Source organism: Epinephelus lanceolatus, chromosome 10 (assembly GCF_041903045.1).
Source record: "Epinephelus lanceolatus isolate andai-2023 chromosome 10, ASM4190304v1, whole genome shotgun sequence".
Lineage (NCBI taxonomy): Eukaryota > Metazoa > Chordata > Actinopteri > Perciformes > Serranidae > Epinephelus > Epinephelus lanceolatus.
The window spans coordinates 1707659-1732908 of record NC_135743.1 but is presented as its reverse complement, the minus strand read 5'-3'; the positions used below and the strand labels follow the sequence as shown (position 1 = coordinate 1732908).

At 41.6% G+C, this 25250-nt stretch overlaps 2 protein-coding genes, 1 long non-coding RNA gene and 2 other non-coding genes across 9 annotated transcripts in view; 1 reads left to right on the top strand and 4 right to left on the bottom strand.

The window, feature by feature from the left end:
• The window catches only part of bbs9 (Bardet-Biedl syndrome 9), a 245101-nt gene extending 242454 nt beyond the window's left edge, over positions 1-2647 (bottom strand). For both annotated transcript variants that reach the window (XM_033641704.2, XM_033641705.2), the window contains exon 1: positions 2525-2647. The gene's annotated coding sequence lies outside the window, so the exon portion shown is untranslated. The remainder of the gene's footprint in view (positions 1-2524) is intronic.
• Positions 2648-4055: 1408 nt separating this feature from the next.
• trnap-agg (transfer RNA proline (anticodon AGG)) lies at positions 4056-4127 on the bottom strand. The gene has a single exon. It is a non-coding gene; the product is annotated as a tRNA-Pro (tRNA).
• A 1079-nt stretch (positions 4128-5206) lies between these two features.
• Positions 5207-5278, bottom strand: trnap-agg (transfer RNA proline (anticodon AGG)). The gene has a single exon. It is a non-coding gene; the product is annotated as a tRNA-Pro (tRNA).
• Positions 5279-7232: 1954 nt separating this feature from the next.
• The window catches only part of nt5c3a (5'-nucleotidase, cytosolic IIIA), a 22738-nt gene continuing 4720 nt past the window's right edge, over positions 7233-25250 (bottom strand). For 2 of the 3 annotated variants that reach the window (XM_033640760.2, XM_078171256.1), the window contains exons 2-8: positions 11078-11176; positions 10799-10868; positions 9926-10058; positions 9711-9800; positions 9460-9622; positions 9156-9356; positions 7233-8818 (exon numbers count right to left, since the gene is read on the bottom strand). In XM_033640760.2, the coding sequence (XP_033496651.2) occupies positions 8717-8818; positions 9156-9356; positions 9460-9622; positions 9711-9800; positions 9926-10058; positions 10799-10868; positions 11078-11176 (858 nt within the window). In that variant the 3' untranslated portion in view covers positions 7233-8716. Of the gene's footprint in view, positions 8819-9155; positions 9357-9459; positions 9623-9710; positions 9801-9925; positions 10059-10798; positions 10869-11077; positions 11177-13498; positions 13567-25250 lie in introns of those variants that run through there. The other variant, XM_033640761.2, reaches the window with a different exon arrangement.
• LOC144464444 (uncharacterized) overlaps positions 11186-25250 on the top strand; it is a 24580-nt gene continuing 10515 nt past the window's right edge. The window contains exon 1 of one of the 2 annotated variants that reach the window (XR_013492137.1): positions 11186-11420. This is a non-coding gene — a long non-coding RNA (uncharacterized LOC144464444). The remainder of the gene's footprint in view (positions 11421-25250) is intronic. The other variant, XR_013492136.1, reaches the window with a different exon arrangement.

Sequence of the window (25250 nt, the reverse complement as noted above, 5' to 3'; positions counted from 1 at the left end):
CTTGAGCGCTGTTACAGGAGTATTACACCTACTACACACACATTTCATAAAAGAGTAAAAGGCTCTGATGGATGCAGGCTGAGAGGGAAGAACAGAGATTCTGTTTCACCTGAAAATGATGAGACTTTAAAACACATCAAACATTTGCTTCGTTCACAGGCACAAAGAGTTGTCTGATTCTCCTGTGACGATACAGGACTGTTAGCTGCAGCAGTAATAATTCTTCTCCCAGTGACAGCAGAGAGATGAGCAGGAAGACATGATGGTGCAGATCTCTGTGCAGCTACTCACGTATTATTACAGCAGCTTCATTTCTAACAGTCTAATGGACTCATGGTATTATCCTGTGACTGCCTGCTTGGCTTTCTGCTTTGCTGACTTTCCTCAGCACACCCTGTTTTACATCACCTGCACTTTTTACAGCTCGTCTTCACCAGTTTAAATCTGTAAGATCTGCCTCAACTAACTCTATCTGCAGGAATGAAGCAGGTTTATTTCACTAAAGGAAGACTGAGTTTGTCTTGTCATGATGATAAACAAGGGTCAGCTGGGGAATACATGTTCAGTCCCCTGTGATGGAGACATCCTGGCCTCCCTGTAAGCTCTGAGATGTTGCTGCTGATCAACACCACTTCATGTCAAACCTTCAAAATGTTTTTAAATCCAGTGTCACATCAAATTTACGAGCAGTTTTCGACTGATATTGGCCTCTCACAGATATATCAGTATCAGTGTATTTGATGTCTGATACACATCGATGTGAACACTTTTTTTAATTTATTTATTTTTTTATCAGAATTTAATGCAGAAAAAGAAGTTTGGGATCATCTGATGTCATTTTCAACAGTAAAGTTTATTGTTAAACTGTAAAAATTTCCCACCTCCATTTCATACCTTTGTTACAACTGTCTGACTGCAAACAATGTGTGTTTGTGTAAACATATGTGTTGTATAAGTAATATCGGCTGATATATCAACATCACAATTTTTTTGCTCCTTAACAAAGATATTGGCCCCAAAAATCCAGTATTAGTTGAGATCTAGAGTTCACAGTGCACCATCTGTAGCTGCTGGTTTTTATTACAAACTTACTAATGTTACCAGGATGTGACGGTGTATATGACATGTTTTGCTCTTGATATTTAGAGAGAAAAAAGGTCATTTTGTGGCGACTTTGTAGTATTAAATATCACTTCTTGAGAACTGGGACAAAACTTCAGTTTGTTTATTTAAATTTTTTTTTTTTTCACTATTTAATTGAGCTGGAAAATATATTTTAAAGATCATAGTCTTGACTATTAAACTTCATAATGTGCCGGCCTTCTAGTGATTTATTTTTTTCCTGAATATCATACATGATGGATGTCAGAGGTCAGAGCTGACAGAGTTGACAAAAAGTTATATATTTATTAATTTCACACCAGTCATCGTAAGGAACCATTTTATTTTTCAAAGTTGCTAAAATTTCTCTTAATGATCATCGAAATACTCATTCTTATTCAGTTTGGATTTTGAAGGGTTGGGGGTTGTCCTGTTATGGCTGAGACACATCTGACAGCAATATTATTTAATGAATTTATAAAGAAAAAGAAAAATCTTAGTGGTACCTGAGCAACATTCACACCTTTTTGGAAACCAGGCAGTGAGACAGGAGTCCTTGAGATACTGCGACCCTCATTTATACCCAATTAAATTATGTTTTTGTAGAAATCTGACAGAGTTGACACAAATCTGGGACACATCTTTAGAGGGCCAACATATTTATGAAAAGGCTATTTTAAAACAAAGATGATTAGAGCAGTATATTTTTACACCAGTGTTATCAGTACGTAGTTAGTTTTAGATTCTGAAGGCTTTAATAAACACATTTTTTAATTGTTTAGTGTTGTCTGCAGATGTTTTCTGGCAGTTCTGACAATGTAAAAATTAAATTAATTAATTTATTTACATATATTTTATTTTAATCATTTTTTCATTCATATCAGTCCTTTAAAAATAATGTTTCAGCCCAGAAATAAAATTAGTGTGTTGATAAGTTATAATTTAAAGGGCTTTTATTGCAGGACATGATTTGTCCCAGTTCTCAGCTCCCAGTCAGCCCAGTCTGAAGCCACAGCACAGACTCGGTGAGTAGAAAAAGAAATTAACGAGTTAAACAACTGTAACTTTGAGTCCTGTGGGGCTTTGATGGCACGTGAGCAGTGAGCAGACACCTGTGGGTTTCTAATGTTGAACCCAGGAGACTCATGTTGTGTTCAATGACTCCTCTGAGACTGAGCAACACACACATTACAGTGAACCTCTCAAACACCTTCAGCAGCTCTTTAAACCTCTCACACACCGAGTCTCAGATGAATTAGCTCGCCGCTAACGTCAAGCCGCTGAATTAACTTTAGCTTAGGCGGCTAATTAGCCTGCTAGCTCTGCAACTTACCTGGACAGTAACGTTAGCTAGCAGGTGAAGCGCGGAGTCGCTCCGCTCGTGACAAAAACACACTCCGGGTTATTTCCGGGTCTTTCTTACCTTCACACACACGAGCCGGTCCGTTAGAGATGAAGGTCTGTGACTCCTCTTCACACAAAAATCACATTTCTCATCTTCTGCTTGCAGCCATCGTCCTGTTGTCATGGCACTGACGCTCAACGGAGAAGCCGGGCGGTTGTGCGCAGGAGCGGAAATAGGTGGGTTGCCGGGAAACTGAGTTCAGCCAATGATTTCCATGTACGAAGAGAGATTTGTGTCAATATTATCTTTGTAAACAGATTGGCAATCCACATGTTAAAGTGTAGTCTGTAAATATTAAACACCTTTCACAAATATACACACAGAGAAGATTGTTAACTCTAAATATAAAACTGATTTTCAAATATTTGGAGTTTAATTTGTTTCAAAATATTATTTGTATGAACAAAGGAACAACCTGTGTGTAAATGTGTAACCAGTAAATATATTTTAAAAAAATCCAGAAATACAGAAAAAAATTGAAAACTCACAAATATATTTTGCGAATCTAAAAAAAGACCTGCAAATACATTAATATATTCCAATAATTAAAAAATAAAATGCAAATCCTTAAGCATAGAAAGTTTTAAGTGTGAGGAGGATACTCACAAATGCTTTATATATATTTGTAAAATAATTAAACATATTCACTGGTTTGTTTCAATTTTGTAAAATGTGTGTATTTGCAGATCTGCTGATTTTTTTGTGTGTGAGGGGAAAATGTTTTATATTTACAAATTACATATTAACACACATTGTTGATGTGTTTGCACAAATAATACTGAGACACATCGACCTCCATATGCAGCTGGTGCTGTGAGTAAATAAGTACGACTTTTTTAAATACAGATTAGATTAAACATGCCATACAGACATGTGCTGGCTCAGTTCAAACCTATAATGTTGATCCATATTTGAAAATTATAGTTCCATTCAACCTGTGAAAACCTGATATGCAGATACATTTCTCTACAGCACACTGCTGTTACATTCTGTCTTTCCATTTTATCTTGTATTTTAACTTGCATTACTTTATATCTTTATATATAGCTTCTCTTTTTGTTTATCCTTATGTGATTATTATTATTATTATTATTAGTTATACACATTTAGTTTTCAATACCAAAAGAGTGTAGGAACCAAGGTTTTTTTTTTAATTACAGTGAATGCTTTTGCAGCTGATGTTCACTTTACAAATAAATAACTTCAATAGTGATGATAACAAAAAATAATAAGTAAATAAATAAAGGTTATATGTGACAGTTTGTGGCAAAAGATTTATGCCTTCACTAAGGGAAATAAATGTGACTGGAACAAAAGCATGATATATGTTCATAATATTATAAGTTATAAATAATTATGATTAGAATAAAATAATTAGGTTAAGTTATAAATCTCGGCTTCAACAGGCTGCATGGGTGGGGACAGAAATCCGTCTCATGAAATCCCACTTCAGTGTGTGTTCACAAAGTGTTCTGTGCTGCACACATTCACTTCCAGTTTTCATAATGTGCTCTAATTATATGTTTTACTATTTATATTGAAAAGTTATGGGCTCGTCCGGGATTTGAACCCGGGACCTCTCGCACCCTAAGCGAGAATCATACCCCTAGACCAACGAGCCACATGCCATGTACACATGACCATGGGTTCCAGACTGTACTGTACATGCCACGTTGTCTGCACACTGTGCTGCTGCTGGTGTCCTGTGATCCTCAGACCTCCACTGAACAGTTTCTGGTGTGTGAGCGCCACCTACAGGCGCCTCACTGAACTGCAGCAGACTCAGACTCAGACTCAGCTGCAGCAATGTTAGATCATCTCAGTGGAAGAAGTCTGATACTGAACTTCAGTTCAATCACATAACCTCAGGACCTTCTTCCCGCATCACATATCTATATATATTTAAAATATGTTTGCACTGGGACCTCCCACAGTTTGGAGTGGTGTCATATTTATTCATGACTATATTGGATTAGTTAAATTAACGTGTTCACATCAGTCTCTATTAACACGTGTCTTTCTGGACTTTATTCTTTTTATTTTTAACTCCATGAACCTTCAAACTTCCCCTAGAATATAATTTTGCATCCTCCTGCCGAGCTCTTCCATTTAAACACTCACATTATACATATTTCAACAGTATTTTATTTTATTTGTTCTATTCTATATTTATGTTTGTTGTCTAACCATCAAAACACCGAAATAAATTCCTTGTTTGTTAAAACCTACTCGGTGATAAACCGGATAAGACTGATAGCATGTTGATCTGGAGCTGTCATTAATTTAAAATATAATTCTTAGATATTTTCAGTCTTTCTCTTCAAGTGCAATCAGCTATTTATTAAATACTGCAAACCACTTTTTTATTAGTGCAACACTCGACTTATTTAATGCAACCCACAATTCATTTTACATGTGCAACAGCTCGATACAGCCTGTTCTACACTATTTATTTCTGATTTTATGAATATAGCACCCCTCATCTCGTTACTTCTAATACTACTCTATCTCAGTTCTCGTCTTGTATTCTTGAAAATAATCTGATGTGATATAATCTGCAGACTAATATCTGACAAGCTGTTTTATTTTACTTCCACAGAAACTAAAATGTAAAACCGGCTCAATGATCACTCAGCACTGACAGCAGTTATTCACTTTTTTTTTCTGACCCGGGATTTGGGCTTAGTGTGACAATAATTTGGGCTCGTCCGGGATTTGAACCCGGGACCTCTCGCACCCTAAGCGAGAATCATACCCCTAGACCAACGAGCCACGTTCAGTACACCTTCCCCAACAATTTTTGGACTCACTAAATGCCACGTTGGCCAAACATATCTTTTTTTTCCCAACAGCTGTTTGCACACCCCTTCAGATGGACTTGTCGTCAGTGAGCGCCATCTGCAGGACATGGATGGTACTGCAGCCAAACCTGGAGCCAAACTGAGTCTTGAAACTTCATGTTGCTTTAAACAGTGTGATCCAGTCCAAGCAAAACTGTAGTTTATGTCACATCACTGATCCTCAGCCTCGTGTATGCACATCAGCATCTCAACAATTATTATAAATCATTTGTAAAAGTACCACAAATAAACCTTTTGTATGAACTGCTACCTCACCTTGTACTTTGTACCTTCTGACATGGTCTCCAATAAAACTGGAATATTACACTTATTATTCGTTTTATTTATCTGACAGCTGCAGTAACTATTCAGATTCAGTTGTGACATTCGAACCATGATTATATGATTTGTTATATTATCATACTGTGATATTATCCTCTATCACAGCATGTGTCATTTTATATAGGAAACCTGTGTATTGTTTTTCCATTGATACATACATACATGTATTGTAATTTAGTACGTCATGTTTTCAGGACGTCATGCTGAGAAACAATTACGTAAAACAATTAGAGTAGTTTTTATGACTGCTCACACACTAAAATTAAAGTTATTGAAACTCGACACAGGAGGAGCCAAACATCTGCCCTGATCTGCACAACTATATGCACACTCTCTGCCTCACACTTTTTGTAAAACACCAGACACACTCCTCCACATTAGACACATCACAAACTGAGAGCCTGTGTGTGTTTGCTGCTGAGCATCTGCCACTGAGACACCTCACTCAGTTAGTGATCACCTGAACTCACGCACACGTGAAGACACATGTAACCAATCAGATCACACAGAAGTCAGAGCTTCAGCACTGTAAACAGGAGGCAGGTTTGCTCTCTGGTGTGAACAATGATGGAGGATGATTTTGGAGAAAGAGTTGGAGGAGGAGGTGTTTGAGGAAGAGGAGGAACAGGAGGAGACAGAGGAGGATTAGAGGTGTGGCCAGATGCACATCACAGACAGGATGGACAGTAACTGCAGAACTGTGTTTTGTTTGTTCAGTGTTGAGAATTAACAGATTTGTGTTCATATTTACAGCAAGCTGCAAATAAAAATGTCAAAGAAACAGAAATAGTGTTTTTATACTCAGCATGTATCATTAGAAAAGTAGAAACGTTAAAAATATTTTAGATGTCGCACGGCTGTGTGCAGATGTCAGAGGAAAGAAATATTTATTTGGTGTTTGTTGTAAAGTTTGGAGGACAAAGCATCATTTTAAGAAGAGTTTATAAGGTTTTGAATGTAGTTCTCGCTTTTGTAAGTGATGGAAGATGTTTTGTATGTTGTGTATGTTTCTGGTTTTTGTGTTTGGAGTTCGGACAAACAGAGGCCTGGTTTTAGGAACTGTGTTTTTGTAATAGTGAAAAACTGGAAATAAGCAGTTGGGAATGTGTTTCAATTTCTGGTGAATTCAGGGAACAAAATACCTGACAGATCAAATCACACACACATATTCAGTAAATGCAGTTTTGACATGAATCAGTGATTTACAGCATTGTCAGTGACTGTCTAATAAAACCATAAACAGGAAAGGCTCATTAGATCCTCATGAGTTACTCATATCTCCATATAAACTGCATTAAAACCAATCTCTGGTGGTTTTGTGTAGACCCAGTGCATTTTTAAAGACTGTCCTTCCTTTGTTGCCGTACTGTGTGCCATTGTTCTCTTGCTATTGTATGTAGTATTTGTGCTCCACATCATGTGACATGGTTAAAACATTTGTAAAAATGAAATGAAATAAAGAAACCTTACGTAATGCACCTTTAAACACCATTAAAGCCAGAGCTCTACGGTGGTGAGGGAGGGTCCATGTTAGTCGCTGCAGTGGCTCACAAAATGACATTTTTTATTGCATTTTTAAAATCACACCATCACAGAAAGAGAAGGCCATCTGCTTATAAAAATACTACACACCGGTCTGACTGAAACAATAAACATTTCTACAGAACGGCCACATATACAGTATGACATTATTCCCCGCTTTACTGATATATATTTAAATATTTCTGTCTCCCGTTTGTTAGACATAAACTCAACGATAAGAAAAGGCAACATGCAGGTGATAGCAGCACATTTAAAACATAACAAGAACATTCAACACAAAACCTCCCAAAGAGAAACCCTACGATGAATATGTTAGAGGTAGTGCTCACTTTAAACCACAGAATAAGAAGGTGATGAGTGTTACTGAGCCACAGGCAGCAGGCTGTTTGCTTCTCTTCACTGGAACTGAACTTAAATATACTTTAGATATCATGTAACTGTGCAGCACCTCTTCTTACTTTGGTTCAGGACGGTCACTGTTGTAACTCCTGCTAATGACCACTAGAGGTCATCTTCAGAATTCCCTCTTTAATCTCAAACACTGGCGTGGAGAACACGGAGTCAGCTACCAAGAGAAGTTCAGAAATCCAAAATACCAGAAATGTTTCAAGAGTAAAGAGCTGCTTCGTCTTCGTCTTCGTCCTCTGTGTGTTGATATGATGCCGACTAGCACAGCAGGGTTAAAACAAAAGGCTGATGTAAACATGGCTTTTCTGTGTGACAATGTGTTCCTACGTCCACAAATTACAGGCCACGTGTGTCCAGGCCGATTCTCCCGTACACAGGGTTTAAAGTGCGTTTCTTCTCATCATCTGAATCTATTTTCCCCGTAAAACAAATACTGCATCAGCGGTTGTTACGATGCTTCTATCGTCTCATATATTTAGATTATTACTATAAATTACATTTTCAAAGGTTGTTTATTTTGTAATTTACTTCCACACAACTCTGCTTCTGTAGACTGGCTCACCTGTCACCGTCTGACCAGGTGCACTACAGAGTCACATGATCAGAGTAAGGGAGGTGACATGTTGGGATAGCTCCAAAGAAAACACTGTCAGTCTGTGGGCACCTGCTTTCTGTCGTACTACTCTCACCATATCAGAAATAAGTGTGTAAACAGCAGTGGGAACAATAACGTCCGAATGATAAAGGTGGAGTGAGTTTTATCATAAAAGGACTCAGAGAGAAAATCAGAAACAATTCAAACACACAGAGACGTGCTGCTGCTGCTGCTGTGTGGACTTTAAAACAGTTTCTTTCAGGAAGTAAAATGTCTTTAAAAAAGGCTTTTAAAGGGCGAGGTGGGGGGTGGAGGGGGTGGAGGGGGTGGAGGAGATACAGAGGTGGAGGAAGACCCAGGTGGGATCCAAAGAGGGTGGGGTGTTTCAACCAGAAACAGAGGTTTAGGTTGGTGTTAGAAGTCTAACGGGCCCAGAGCTGAAGGGGCTGATGGGAGGAGAGGAGTGGAGTGGAGGGGGTGGAGTTATAGAACCTTCTGGAGGATGGCGTTGGGCACTTCCAGAGTCTCGTCCTTCACCAGGACGATGTCATAAGAGTCCAGATATTTGTCCAGCCGCTCCTCCACCTGCAGAGAGAGACCAGAGGAAAAACTGTCAGGAGCGTCTTCAGGTCCTGATCAGATGGAGCAACTACCAAACTACCTGTCCTTAGCTTCCTTAGCGTGGCTGCTATTTTGCTGCGAAGGAAACACAGATCTGTGCCTTAAAATCTGTGTAAAAAATGGACAAGCGGAGTGCACTTGTAGCTAAGGACATACGAGAGCTGGACAGTGCTGTGAGTAATGACCCCGCCCACATTTAAGAGGACTTGGTTCATGTCTGTGGGGATTACTTTTGGTCCTAAAGGTACTACACCTAAAGTTGTGGGTGGAAGCAAGGCGCACGTGTCATGGCTGTCTGTACCTTGTCGTTGAGGAAGCCGATCTTGAGGATGTTCTCCACGTTGGGCACGCCGTCGGCCATGCTGAGGTCTCCCAGTGAGTCGCCCAATAGGATGATGTTGCAGTATTCCTTCAGCTGTTTGAAGTACTCCGTGTTCCGCAGGGCGCCGTCGTGTTTGTTGTACACGTGGATCAGCTCACCTTTGAAACCCTTCAGGACGCCCTGTGAGATGAGGAGCAGACCCAACCAGTACAGTGAGACATTATGATGTGGAGCTTTAAACAAACGGAGGAGCAGAGGCGTCTATTGTTCCTGCAGCACTCACGTTTTCGTCAAAGTCCATGAAGTTGGAGACGACCTTGACGTTGGGGTGGTAGACTCCTGCCTGACGGATTAGTTCCTCCAGGACGTCACCCAGGCCGGCGGAGAAGATGAAGACGGGCACATCGTGCTGATGGAGGCGGTCGAAGAACTGCTCGTAGCCTTCTCTGAAACCAGGCAGACGCAGAGAGACATCAGTTAACACAGTAAACTACAGTAACCCTGAGTGTGCAGGTGAGGTGGAGGAACAGGTACCTGAGTGCAGCGTCAGACTCTCTCACCACCTCTGCCAGTTTGTCTCTCTCTAGCCGCTGCTCCACCAGCAGCGAGTGAGACTTGAAATACCTGCAAACACACACACACACACGTTTTTAGGTCCACTGTGTTGATCGTGTACGCTGCTGTTTGTGAGCAGTAACCCAAACATGACTGTGTGTTTGTTACATAAAGTGTTTGTGTGCGTGTCTCACCACTCCACCATGAACGGGTATTTCTCCTCCATGGTGAGATGAGGGTCGATCTCAATGGGATAATATTTATTCTTCAGCTGCAGCAGCTTCTGTCTGCACTCCTCCGTCACCAGCTTACAGTTATCGATGATGTCTGCACAGAGAAGGACACTGATGTCATTTATGTGTCAAACAGGCAAAAAATACAACAAATAGCAGCAATTCCAGAGTTCAGGCAGCATGGACATTTAAAACTCCAAAGCTGGGTCGAATCCAGTCCTCTGACAGTAAAGGACGTCTGCATCAAAGATTATTAGATGACAGTTAGATGGAAACTTATTTATTTAACGTCCAAATCTCTACCAGGCCACGCTCTTCTTTGGAACTCTGTCACTTCCTATTGATTAACTGCAGAAACATTTTGGGGACATGCATTAATGGCTCCGTTAAAAAAATTCCACTGAGTTTGTTGATGTCGCCCATTTTTTGTATTTGTAGTGCCCCCTAGTGGTCAATTTAAATAAAACTTTCAGGATATGTTCGTGGCACCTCGCAAGATATTCTTTGCAAGTTTTATGATGATTGGCCCAAAGGTCGTAGAGTTATCTGCTGAGCCACGCCCCCTCTTAAGTTGGTGATAAAATTCTGAAAAGAATCTCAGATCATTCTGCTGATTTCAGGTCTACTGTCAAATATTTTGGTGACATCTTTAAAACCGAGATGAAAGAGAAAACATTGTGAATACAGTACAAATAACATAATCCTGAAGATCACTGTGAGCTCACCGTTAAACTGATCTGAACACATTTCACACAAGAATCAGCAGCAGATTGATATTCAGTACAAAGATCTGATAGATCTGATAGAAATGTCTTGTTTCCTTGTTGTACTCACTGTGACACGTCGGGCAGCGTTTGCCGTTGACGGTGAACTTGCTTAACGTCATGTCGAAGTCTGTGATGACCTGCAACAGAGCCAAGAGGGTTTGGTTTATCAGATCTGGAGGAATACAGGAAATGAGCTTCAAAACTTAACAAGAGGTCCTGCTGCCTGTGAAGCACCAAACTGACTGAGAATGTTTGAAATCAACTGTTCAAAGACTTAGTGAGCTTCAGGACCACCAGATGGCGCTGTTTGACCCAAACACCCACTGATAGGGACTTGATGTTCTACCTGAAGTTTGGAAGCTCCTCCTTTGATGAGGCCACAGATGATCTGCTCCACCCTCTCAGGGTCCCTCATGTGCACCGTCGTCTTCTCAAACTGAGGCATCTGAAGGAGAGACACACAGAGAGACAGCTCATTATAGGGTTAAACAATCGTCTGATGTCGACTTGGCAAACAGGAAAATGTAAAGACACAGCATGAGAGACGATCAGCAGCTCCTGAACAGCTTCAAGAGATTCCTGACACACTTTGAGGTTTACCTTTCAGTGGGATACAGGTTCCTACAGCTTCAGGCAAGTTAGAGTCAAGATTTTTAACGACTCTTTTGATGCCACTCACACATTCGTTGGTGAGTTTTCGAAGTAATTTTGTGTTTTTCACTCTGCATGTAGGATCCCACTGCCTTGATTCCCATCGTGCAGAGTTTTTTAAACTCTTTGCTGTACACTGAGCCTCTTGTGCATTGCTTTGTACTTCTTTCAGCCATGCTGCGTGATTTCAGAAGTGAATTCAATGGCTTTTAAGCTTTTATAAGGTTTTTTGGGAGCCCTGGCATGAAGAGAACGACGACAGCACTGAGGAGGAGTTTGTGTTGAGAACTATTTGTATAAAGGTTCAATTTGAAGTGTGCAGTGACAAAGTGTGTGTGTTGAAGATCATATGTCAACCTCGAATTACAGGTATTTGTCTTAAGCCTTGAGTTATTTGCACACACTGTTCCCTGGCGTGGACACACACGCACACGCACACACACTCCTGGAGGGAGTTTGAAACAGCTGATGTTTGGAATCTCGTCGGTGTTGTGTAACGAGCTGAGCGGCCACACAGACAGCCACAGCAACAGTCTGCAGACAGCAGGTGAACTCATGTCGTCATCATGTTGACATCAGTTCTGCTCGACTGCTGCGAAATGGACAAATCTGTTCCCACAGCTTCCTCTGTGATGCAAGTTAAAGACATTAGTGTACGCTTGAGCCACGTATTGAGTCGTAGGTTACCGGTATTTAACAGAACACAGACTGAGTCTGTTGGTGATGATGGGTGAACATTCAGTAAAGCTGGCTGATGTTGTGTTTCAGTTTTGGGAGTCAAACTACAGAATGGACTCAATGCTGAGCTGATTATAATTTAAAATGACTAAAATGTAAAATAATTGAGGATTATAAGTTAGAGTATAAGTTAGAGTATAAGGGGACACGCCCCTCTCAATTATATAACATGCATTTATCCCCCCAGTAAAAACACGACAGAAGCAGAGGACTTTTATTTTGACAAAAGTAAAGACATTTACTGCTCAGTTCTGCCTGCGGTGCGTTCACAGACCCACCAAAACTCCCGAATTTAGAGACAGGACATAGAATGACACAAAGGGACACACAGGCATCTAACAGAAAAAAAAAAAAGTATATCTAGACAGATATAAAAATATATAAAAGCTCTTTCTGATTGAGCAACGTTGACAGTTGAGGGTTGCAGCAGGGACATATAGTTGATGTAGACTGTGCTGATGAAGAGCAAACAACTGCCTACACACACACACACGACCTCCCCACCCCCTACACAAGCACACACACACACACACACACACACCCACACAACTTCCCTCCGTCTTATATAATCAGCTCCAGGCTGTGTAGCACCTCATGATTCACTGTGATCCCAAAGAAACATGACACCCAGAACATGAAGTAAAAATAAAACCTTGTTCCTTTATCAGCCTCCTCACTAATAAACACATCACTCACACACACACAAACAAACACACACATACTTATCTCAGCGTGCACAAGCAACTTTCTAAACCTCATATCTGCTGAGTGAAGACTTTGTAGAAGAAGAGAAGTGGAGAAAACCATCTCATTCTCGGACCGCCAGACTTGAATTTGTTTTCAAATAACATGTTTTGACTGTGTCGCCGCAGGGACAATGTTTGCAAACACGCCCCGCCTGCACAGAGTCACACAGCCGGTGGTTTTGCAACAAATATGAGGTGTTACAGGTTGTGTTCAACAGACGGCCGTGAAGTTCAAACCTTCTTCTGAACAAAGTGAATCTTCTGAAAACATGAAACAATGCTTCAAATATAAAACACGACGGATCTGTTGAGATGAGCTGCGTCAACATTTTGCACAATTTAACAAGTCGTGAGCTTTTTAGTGAGAGCAACATTACAATCTACCAGAAGTAGAGTTTGTTTGAGAGAATTTTTGGAATACCATAACAAGCAGCAAACACTGAGGTCAAGGGTCAAAGCATCCTCATAACAGTTGACAGTCAGCGAGGTTAATTACCGTTTACAGCAAGAATCTGTGGCACTTTTAACAGTTACTATGAACCAAAAATGGCTCCAGCTTGGAGTATAATCAATAATACACAAACACACACACACACACACACAAACACACACACACACACACACTAACTCACCGCGGGTCTGTTGTGTCAGCTGAAACAGAAGTGAGGAAAAGATTGTGAGGCTGCAGAGGGTTTTTATATCTACAGCGACAGACAGGGAGGGAGGGGGCGTCGCCCAAAATGTATCTGACAACATAGCCCCTCCCCCTGCCTGGACAGAGAGACCCACACACACACACACACAATGTACACACACACACACACACACACACACACACACACACACAGAGTTGAGTATAAATAGACATGGAATGGGGCCGCTGGAGGAAAAGTGACATTTGTAATATAGCCTTGTTCCAGTAATGTGACCTCTGACCCCTGAAAAAGGACCCTTTAAAATCAATTGGGGCAGGGGGGTCGCTTCAGCATTACAACTGCTGAGCACACACATTTTAACACACACAACACACACACACACCCCTCCCCCCACACATGTAGAAACAGTGCATGAAAGGTCACAGGGGTCAAGGTTCAGCGTGAGCGTCAGGCTGTTTGGTCTTACAATGGTCAGTTATACATGATGCACACACAGCTGATGGCCTCACACACACACACACACACACACACACACACACACACACACAATCTACAGTATCTGATGCTCATCTCTCTGCTGCTGTAATATTCAGCTGACACATGTAGAAACATGAACGCTGCAGCACATTTTTACGTTTCTAGGTGAGACGGAACATGTCAATCATTTTCTTTCAATTGCACATGAGCACACACACCTAGACACACTCCCATACACACCTACACACTCCCACACTGACACACAGTTAAGTATTCCTGTTGAGCAGGTTCTTGTAATAAAGCCTGGGAGTGGTCTCACGACCCAAATGTGTCAACTCCAACATAACTCTTACTGCATCAGTCAACACAGACTCCTCTCAGAGTGAATTACAGGGATCAATATGATGATCAGTATCAGTATCAGTGTGATTCATTATTATTATACTGGGAAGAATGAAAGTTAGCAATGTGTGCCATGTAGTGTTGTCACGATACCAAAATCTTTGTTTCAGTACCAAAACCAATATGAATTTCGATACTCTTCGGTACTCTTCAGTACTTCTCCTAAGGAAAAGTCCTTTTGGATACAAACCTTTAGAACAATAAATAGTAGGGGTGTAACGGTACCAAAAAAATCATGGTTCGGTAAGTACCTCGGTACGGACGTCATGGTTTGGTAACTCAAATGTTCCACCAAGTTGGTGTTGTCTCGTGTTGTCTCCCTTTGTGAGGCAGACTTTCTCTTGTCTTTTTTCACGTGCGCCAGCTGCGAATGTTGATACAGGTGTTGTCATACACACCACTTGTGCAATCTGCTCCAATAGGAACAAGAAAGGCGTTTGTGTGCATAAATGAGTAAAATAAATTAACTAAATTAATGAATTGAATCAATTTCAAAGTACCAGTATTTTCCAAATGCAGTATAGTACCGTTTGGAATACACTAGTACCGCGGTACTATTTTAGTACCGGTATACCGTGCAACACTAGTGCCATGTCATGATGTGTGGAGACAAACGCCAAGCTAACAGGATGCTTAAAAAGACAATCTGACGGACTATCTAATAACAAACAGACGGAGCACTGATGTCACTGCGGTCCGTTTCTCCTGGTTTAATTCCTTCTGTGTTCATCGTTCAGGAGGTTTTTACCGCGGGCTGAATTATCCGCAGAGGTCTCTTCCTCTCCAAAACAAACAGCCTTGGTTAAAACACTGAAAAAATCAGCTTCACATGGAAAATAAAAATTTCTCCAACACTGTTGGACCCAGCAGAGGCTGGAGCTGAGCTGCTGCTGATGTTGTTTGCTCAGCTTGTTTCTCTTTAGGTCCTGACATCTGATGACTAAGATCCTTCATCCAGTTATGATATATGTTTAAGAATGAACAAGATCTAAAAGGTGTATCATGAACATGTGGCTTTAAATGGAATATTAAGTCACTTAATGATAGCTTCTGTCAGACAACCACAACCCTGACGTGTCAGCAGAGGGGATATGACGCCACTGATGGACGAACAAATGACACAGACTTTGTTCTTGATTAGAAGAGATTAAACTCTCTGTGCTTGAACATTGTTGGGATGATGTCAGTTCACAACACAACTAAATATTTAATGCAGGTCTTGTTGTTTTAGATGACTTAATACAGATATGTTACATATTATATCTTCAACAGTTATGGCTGCACAATTTATGAAACTTTAGAAAAATACAGATTAAATTGTAACGAAGAAGAAATAATAATTATTTTAAACAAATAAAACATAACATTTATTGGCAATAAAACCAACCCTGACTCTCTCTACAACACACTCAGGGGGTTGCAGCTACAGTTTAAGGGCTCCGTGTCCACGTAGCGCTCTTTTCTCAGTGCCAGCATCTTTTTTCAATCGTCCCCAACAAGGACACAGCGAACGCAGCCACAGGTGTCGGCCTAAGGAAAAATCACTGTGCCTGATGTGCTCTCTCTGAGTGCTCCGGCCTTTTTGTGCGTCCGCTCTCAGCGCTTCAAATTGAAATCTCTGAACTTTTCAGAAAGCTGCCTGTGTCATCACTACAGCTGCTGCAGCCACCGTATATCCACAGACTAAATGTCTCAGGTGAAGGTTTTGCTTTTAACACTGTACGTGTTGTGGGCTTGTTGGTTAACTGTGTAGTCAACCTCCTGTTAATGTAGCATTACGTTAGCTACCTAGCCAAGATTAATGTCAATATATTGCTGTCATAGAAACAAAACACACGTGGGGCACTTTGTTATGTAGAACTCACCAGCGCTCTACCGCTGATTTTCTGCAAAGGAAAAACACAATGTGGACAGAGAAGAAAAAGACAAAGTAAGATAACAGTTTCAAATAAAAGAACCGGTAACGTCGGGGCTTCTCGAGACGACAGTCGTTAATAAATTAGCACCATGGCCTGTTTCCTACTGCTGAGACTGACGGGTTAAAGCTTCACACACCTGTGGGAAAAAGCTGGTGTTGAAAGATCGATTTGAATCGGATGAATCGATTATTTTAACCATAACTGAAACTGCTTGTTGTTCTCTAGTCTCGCCACCAGACAATCAGAGATCTCCGTCTTCTGATAGTCTGGGGACACTCCTTTCTAAAGTGTGTTTAACACACCAGAGAAAACGGCCGGCAACAAAGCAACGCCTCTTGCATTTTTGAAAAGGACACGCCATCCCTGAAATGTGCGCTCCCCCTTTTCTCGTCCGCAAGGAAACAAACACACAGAGAGCCTGAAAAGAGATGCCGAGAGATTTAACTCCGTTTTATCAAACGTGTGCTCAGTCCACAACATTGTGGAAATGAAGGACTCACAGCGACTTTGTTTAAAACTTTTAACGCAGTCGGACTATGTTTACGAGCACAAGAGTTCAGTGAGCCACCGAAGGACCGCCCTGCGGATTTACTATTGGTTCTGCAACATAGGGAGTTTTTTTAAACTCTGAAATTGTATCCGCCCATCTAAACACAAAATCAGGGAGAAAGTCATCAGTCTTTAGTTAAGCAAAGCGTCTAAAGACTGACTTGTGAGTCTAGTTGTTCTCAAACTTTATCGATACGCTCATTACTTTGTTTTGACCACTGTGTGAAACAAAGAGAAATTAAGAACCGAACTGAAGTTTTCTTATTAATATCAAAGTCCTGTTTGTTGAGCTACAGCAGCAGAGAGAGTCCCTTCATGAAGTCAACAACACCGTGACGTGGAATGAAAAAGGTGGAGATATTCTGAATACAAGCCTTTCATGTAGGTTTGTTGTTGTGTTCATTAACTGGACGCAGCCTGATACAGTATCGTGCTCCACATGTCAGTGGATCAGGGAGGAGATAACTGTGCAACATCTGAACCTTTGAACATGGACACTTGGTCCCTGGCTCAGTTTTTGCTGAACAAGGCTCAGCCCCCCGCCGTCCTCTGGACTGTTGGTGTTGTTGCTGTAAGACGGCGGGTACAGGAACATGAGACGACCCCGTCCTCTCCTCTACCGACCTCCACTGCCTCACATAGCACGTCTTCCAGAAACTAGGTCAACGCTCTCTAATTACACTTCAGCACAATAACAGTGCGCGGCCCTGCAGTGTGTGGGGCTGCAGAGATGCGGCCCCACAGATCCTTCACTGGATTTACAAAGACAGTGTTTTTATGTAGCTGTGAGGTGTTTGGCCAGGATCTATCTGTCCCACTACAGTCCTGTGAAATGACTGTGCCTTTGCATGTCATGTTTAAATACAGTCTGTACATTGTACCAGTACAGCACATGCAAAACACATGACAGAGGGCCGCAGGAAACATGTAACTCTGAGCAGATGATCGCTCCACGCCACTGAGGCATCAACACGACTGTGCAAGAGTGCATGTATGAACCTGCACGACTGAACCTCGACAACAAAGGTGGAGCAAAGCTTAAGTGGTTGCTGCTGATCACATGGAGCTGTTACACACATGCCTGGAGTTTCAGGCAAAAATAAAGAACAGTCCCTGAACTGAATGGATGTTAGAAAGTCTGCTGATGATGGTTTCAGTGTTCTCACGTTTGATCAGCTTTCAATCCATCAGTGTTTCTCCCCAGTAGTATCAGGATGTAATTTGATTTGCAAAGAGAAACCCAGAACTTTCTGTTGACAAGGAACTCTGGCTAAAAAAATAATCTCATCCAACTTTTTGAACCTTGACCTCGGCTCTTATCAGCAGCTTGTCGTGTAGTATTTCATGTAGTTATCTTCTCTTTCGCAAACAAACCAAAAGCAAAATCTAATCTTTAACTGGATGTCCACAAACAAAGCGGTCCATTATCACACAGGTCAGGTCACATCCAGTTCTGTTCAGCATGCAACGATCTGTTGAGGAAGTGATAGCAGAGCTGAGTTGAGCGTTTACATGTTGTTTGAATATAGAACTTTACATGTTGCTGCAGAACACACTCACACTGAAAATGACCGTCATCAGTTGGACAGACTTTTCTAACAGCAGTCAAACTGCCTGTTTGACCGTCTCTCTGTATGATTTTAAAATCCATCCCAGCATTCCTCTGAGCACAGGTTACAGATAGGTTGGTGCTACTGTGACCCGGCTTTGGCCTGCTGGGGTCAAAGGTCATCAGGGACACAGAGCAGAGCCCCTTTGAGTCTACAGGTGACAGTGCACGAGCTGTGGAGAGGTGACTGATCCCAGCACTGTAGCTTTAATGAGACACACCTCTGACAAACAACTGTACTCATACTGACACTGAAACTACCACCACCACCTCTTCCATTAATACTACTGCAACTTTTACTGCTGTTGTCTCCTCTTTTTCATGTCTGATCCTCCTCCTCTTCCTCCTACTGCTACCTCTAACTTCTGCTGGCACCACTATCTCATTAAAAGGTCAGCTCAGATCATCTGAAGTTGGGTTGTATGAGGTACTTCTGTAGTCAGTGTGTTACCCACAGTAGACGTCAGTCGGCGCACACACAAACTTTGGAGGAATCTGACACAGAGCCTAAGCAATGTACTGTTTTGGAGAGGGTCAGCAACAAAACATATTTCAGACACTTTAAAGAATCAGTATCAGTTTAAGTGTGCGTTATATTAAGAACATTTTCACCACTTTACTTTCTGTCTGACAGCGATTTCTGACGGGGAAATGGAGCTGTTATTTCACTCTCTTCAAAGCCAGACTCCGTTACGATAGACAGTCAGTACGTTTACATGCACGCAGTAGTCGAGCTAAGCTCATAGCTTGGCTAATCAGTCAAGTCAGACTTTTCATCTTGTCTGAGTATACATGCAGAAGAGAAAATTGAATTTCTGACCAAGTACGTCTGACTCCGCCTCGATAGATGGCGCTGTGTCCTTTTTAATATCGTGTATATTGAGCTAGTTCTGGTTCTTGTTCAGAAACTTTTTTAAAGAAATCCACGTTTCATGTTTTCCTACCATCAATAAACTTCAAATGTTTAGCTCCTTTAGCTGTCGGAGCATGAATGCAGTTTCCCGGTCCGTCCAGAAGCGCGTCTTCTCGGTCGCCATGGTGTTTGTTGTTTGTTTTTCAGGGAGTTACTGCACTGCTGCTACGACATCTCCTTCTTCTTCCAGGTGAAAGCCCGCGAAAGAAAAAGTGGTGCATGTGCAGAACGCTGAGTCCAGCTTCAGTCGGACTAAGTGGATACATGCAGCAATAGTTCGATTTTCAATCAATTATCTGGGTGTGTTAGTCGAGCTGTGGATAGTCCAGTTTCAGTCAAACTAAGCCAATAATTCAATTTTCTCAAGCTGCATGTAAACGTACTGAGTGATTCAACATGGCTGAACACAGGAGCTGTTGGTCTACTGCTGCCTCAAAGTTAGTTTGTTTGTGTTATTGTGTGAGTCAGGTGTTTAGTTCAGAGTCACCAAATTCACACAATAACACAAACTAACTAACTAACTGATGGAGGCAGCAGTCGACCAGCAGCTCCTGTGTTGTGGAGCTAAAATTAGTGTTTTTCTCAAAGGAGCCTGGTGGCCGTGACACGAGCCTGAGGAACTGAGGCCGTCAACAGCTTCCCTGTCAGAACGGGCTGTCTGACCCTGAGCTAAAGCAGTGGAAATAATCTAAATATAGCGTATACTTAAAACTCATATTGATTTTCTTAGGTGGATGTTTTTAGGAGGCTAAAATGCATTTTGTTGCTGACCCGTCCACATTAGTAGCTTGCTGAGCTTCCATGTCAGACTGCAGCCTGCTTCTCCAAACTGGAGGTGTGCTGACTGACATGTACTGTGCGTTTCTACAAAACTTTGCCACTAGTGCTTCTGTTACAGATCTTTTAAGACTCGTACTGCCGATCTTACAACTACTACTGATACTACTACTCTAACTTTCTTTTTACTACTTTTACCAGCCTGTTACTCAAAAGTATACTGCTGATGTTTCTGTGAGGAGTGAGTAGATCTATCACTCTCTAACACTCCTGGTTCTGTTGCGTGACATAAGAGCTTCAAATATTTGCAGGTGTTCGGGACAGCCCCACACAGGACTGTTAGTTACTGAGCCCCAGTGGCTGGCCCTGAGGAGGGACGCAGGTCTCATGATGCATGTACTGACTTTTAAATCAGCTCCTCTGTAAACTGGCACTATAGACAGGGAGAACTTCTCCTATCAGCCCCACAGAGACACTCTAACCCCAAACAAGGCTGTAAAATTCCTCATCATTGCAAAATAAGTTCTCGACACCTGTTCCAACAGTCTAGACTGTAAACTCTGTGAGGAGTCTGAGTACATGAATGCCTCCGAGCCACAACCAAACATGATCATTCTAACAGACTGTGAACATGGTGTGACATGAAGACACGCCTCAGTGTTATACATGTCAAACACAGTGTCTGCTTTACCATCAAGGCCCTCCATCAGTGTCTCATGGCCCCACCTACACTGCCTTGGTTGTCACGGTGACAGCCATCTGTTGTTACAGATAAAGCAGCACGGTCACAGGAAGAAGCACCGGTCACTGCAGAAAGGGGCCGAGAGTTCAAACTGCAATCGCCTCAAATACGTTACTTTCTGAAACTCTTTTTTTGTTGATCACTGACAAGTAATAACCATATTACTGACTGATTAGGCTAACTGAGTGACTATAACAAATGCCTATAATCAAAAACACAATGCATGCTTTCATTCAAAATATTGTGCTGTGAGAGCTTTTAGTAAAAGTAGAACAGAAGAGGAATTAATGATTGCTAAACCTTATTCTCAACTTTCTTGAATACAGAAAAAATAATTAATTCTTTCTTCTGTGGACGATGAGGGAAACCAAACAGTACTCAGTTCTTTTGGGGGTTTTCCTCAAACTTATTAATCAAGCCAGAGGAAGAAGTGTCAAATCAAATTTAACTGTCAAAGTAACGTCATGTGAAAACAATAAAACCATTCTCATGTGTAAAAGCAACATCTGTGAATTTATTTTCACATCGAAGCTAAACGTGCACAAACGGTTCTGGTTTCTTTCTGGGATCGTATCTGCTCCTTTTCTCCTCTCTTTAAAGCCGCCTACAGACTGTGAGATTTTAGCCATCTTATAAGTTCAGTGATGACATAGATCAAGATTGAGTATGACATCAAGTTTGATGTATGAAGACTGTACAATGGCAGCTCCTAAAAGAGGTCAACATCAGCTACCAGCACTGGACATTTGAGCCTGTGTTGTCTGGTTGCTGTCAGGTCGAGGGGATGATTAATGATCTCCTCTAATGTTCCAAATAATTCAAAAACTGAGGCTCTTCCTAGTGTTGCTGTGTTCTTATTGTCTCTGTCCCTTTCTGTGAAAACACCTTGAGCAGTGCTGACTCCTGGAACACACAAACAAACCAAACTCAGACCTACAGTTCAAGTGTAGCTCTGCTCTGCCCCCCAGAGGTCAACAGGGTGAAACACACTCCAGCAGGTTTAATCTTCATCTGACCAGCAATGATCTTTGTCACAGCAGACACTCAGGCCTGATACAGCAGAGCAGGAAAATCACAGATATAATTACTAACATTAAAAGTGACTGCATTCCATATGTGTGGGTGGGAGGCGATAGATTCAGGGTCCTGGTTATAAACACGCTGTCATGTCTGACTGGGACATTTAAAGGAACTGAGTCATCAGTGCTGTGAGTCACAACATTCACAGAGACGAGTGTGGTCACAATACTGGAATTCCTAACTTTGATACAATACCTTGAAAAATACTGACATTCAATACCATTTTAAATACCACAGGAAAAACTGATATTGAGGGGGTAACATTTTAACTTTATATTAACAAATAAATATAACATGATAACGACAACTTTTCTTTTCTTAGCTAAAAGCAGCAGCAGAATGACTGTGGGAAACATTAACAATAGGAGAGAAAGCCCAACTGGTACTGGTGTATCGATCGACTGCAGAAAATGAATATTGAAACAATTTCAAATATTCAGAATCATTATATATATCCAAAGATCTGTATTTTCAACAACACTAACAGAGTCAATGCAGCAGTAAAAGGTTTGAAGTTCACACCTGTTGATGTCAGCACATCCACCACCATGTGTTCAGCTGAAGGGTCCTTAAAAAGTTAAAACTGAGTCTTTACAGCAACAGGTTATTTAACAAAAGTGAGAAAATTCTATTTGTTTAAAGTAAATATTTTGTTTGAGTCACTTTTTATGACATAATTTCCTGCAGGAGATGCATCCTCTGAAGACTTCCACCTCGTCAGAGGAAATTAACTAATATTAGTCTTTTTTAAGTTTCAGGGAAACGAGTAGCAGGGCTACATTAGCCCCTGATCACACAGACAGTGTATTCTAGGTTGCTAAATGCATGATGCACAGGCTTTTTTTGTTTTTTATGTCTTTATTGGATAGGGCAGACAAAGTGTGAGGTGGGGAGAGAGAGGAAATGACAGGTAGCAGATGGCGATGAGCTGGAAATGAATCCATGGCCGCTGCAGCATAGACAGTAGTACTTTTGTACATGGGGTGACTGCTCTACCCGCTGAGCTGCTGGGCGCTACCGCCTTTTTAAAAAAATTGAATGCCACTAGTAAAACAACGCTTGCTGCATCTTTTTATTGTTGCCAGGCAACCACCCCATCACCTCCTTACACTAACCTTTCTGTGTGATCACTCTACAGTTTATGTATGCTGCAGTAATCAGTGTGTAGCTGCTGCCATGTTGAGGCAGAGGGTGCTGTCTGTAGCTCTGGTTGAGGGTGAGAGGCTGTCAGCAGATAAACAGAGATCTGTGTGGGTACATGAGACCCTAAAAAAGAGGCTGGATCATGGGGAGTACCACCAGTTGGTCCAGGAGCTTCTCCTCCATCATGGACGTTTACAGTACTGCACTTATCTGCTGTTTTCTATTCAGATGGTGCTAACTGTGCTTTGTAAAGTCGTATAGCTCTGGGTATCCAGCAACCACTACCACCAGTTTCTCCTCCATTGTTTACCAACTGTAAACTGGTTGTCGTGACCACCACAGAAGCCCTGCCTCTCAAATCATCCCATTGGACAATGGGAAAAAGTGAAGATGATGTGGGGCACTTTTCCGTTTCCAGTTTTTTCAACTCAAGGAGTTCAGAGTGCTGCGGCAAAATTGCCAGGCACCTAGAGCGCAGAAACACGAGGCGCGCAACAACACAAAAACAGCGAGCAGAAAGCTTCATTCTCATTGAAGACAATTACAAAAAGTCGCCTCCAGCTGCTATAACACTTTCTGTGTGATCAGGGCCTAATGCAGCTTTCAAGTTTAAATACTATATAAACTCCAAATGACAGAAATCTTTCCTAGCGATGGAGAGCTTTAATCCCTGTGAAAGTTTGTGGGGAAGCTGCAATTTATTAAAACCAGGTAAGAACGTCAAAGAAACAGCAGCTCACAAAGCATGAAAATAAAAAAACGAGGTATGAAATGCTCTATATTATATTATATTATATTATATAGCGTGCTGGCTGTGTTTTTAAAGAGTTTTCTGGTAAGTTAAGCAGTGTCTCATTAAAGCAGTTGGCTTTTAGACACTGCTGTACAAATGGATTTTATTATCAATAACATGGACACAATTTTAAGTTTGTGCAGTTTCAAAAATCTGACCATTTTTTCAGGGCAGTTTTAAACCATGAAATCATTGTTTTTTTTTTACCTTTTTCTCAGCAGTAATCATTTCATTTCCTTGCTATTTTTCATCATAACAAATCGTTTTAGGGTTGTTTCATCTATCCTCGAGTTGTACTGACCTATGATTGTTTCATGTGGAAGTTGCTGCAGTTTACAGTGTGAGCAAACAAACATGTACCAACCAGCAGTAAGCAGTGAATTAAGACACGCTGGTACAAGCAGCCTTGCTGTAAACAGGAACCACAGAAGAAAAGAATGCGCTCTGTATTCCTGGGATGCCCAAATACTTCTGAAATGACACAGACGGCTTTTTAAGTGAAGCTACAGGAGTCACAAGGAATGTGGCTGTAAAGTGTCAACATGGGACAGAAACTGAAGCCTGACGGAGCTGCTGTCCTGAGGGTTTGGACCCCCGGGGCTCAGAGCGTCTGTTTGTGGCTCTGTAGCATCATCAGAAGCAGATGGTTACAAGTTTCCATGCTGAAGGTCAGACAGGAAACAAGCTGACTGTAAACTACCCAGTGGCCTCAACATCCCAAAACTCATCATGTAGTTTTAGTCTTTGAACCAGACGACTGGATTTGAAAGAGCAGAGCGAACACAGAGTGGCTGGCTGCAGCTTGGTCACCATTAAGTCTTTATCATTCAGAGACTTTGACTACATCTGTGACGGTCTGCAGACACAAAGTTAGGATCCAGGAAGTAATGCTCTTTGATGCACTGGTTTTCATCTCTCACAAAGCTACAACATAAGCTCAATAAAACTGCATCTGAATTTACCCAGGAAGCTGCTGGATATCAGACAGAACAGTCAACTCATTACAATCCATTTCCAGAATGAAACGGAGCCAACTCAAACTCAGTGGAGGTGGTGGGTTCAAAGATCTGGACCCAGGCAACCCAGGAAGCTCTGGACGGCTGGAATCATCCTCCCTTTGATATTACTGTTAATGACCCTAAATCCCGAAGCAGACACAGACATCTAAAGAGCGTCCCTGATCTCCCCCTGCTCACTCTGGGGTAAATGTTATCAAAGTCAGCTGATGGGATGAATAAGCTGCTCACACTAATAAACTAGAATCACCACCCTGTGGTTGTATGACTCCGCCCACCAGTCCAGTGTGTCTGACAGTCTCCATCCA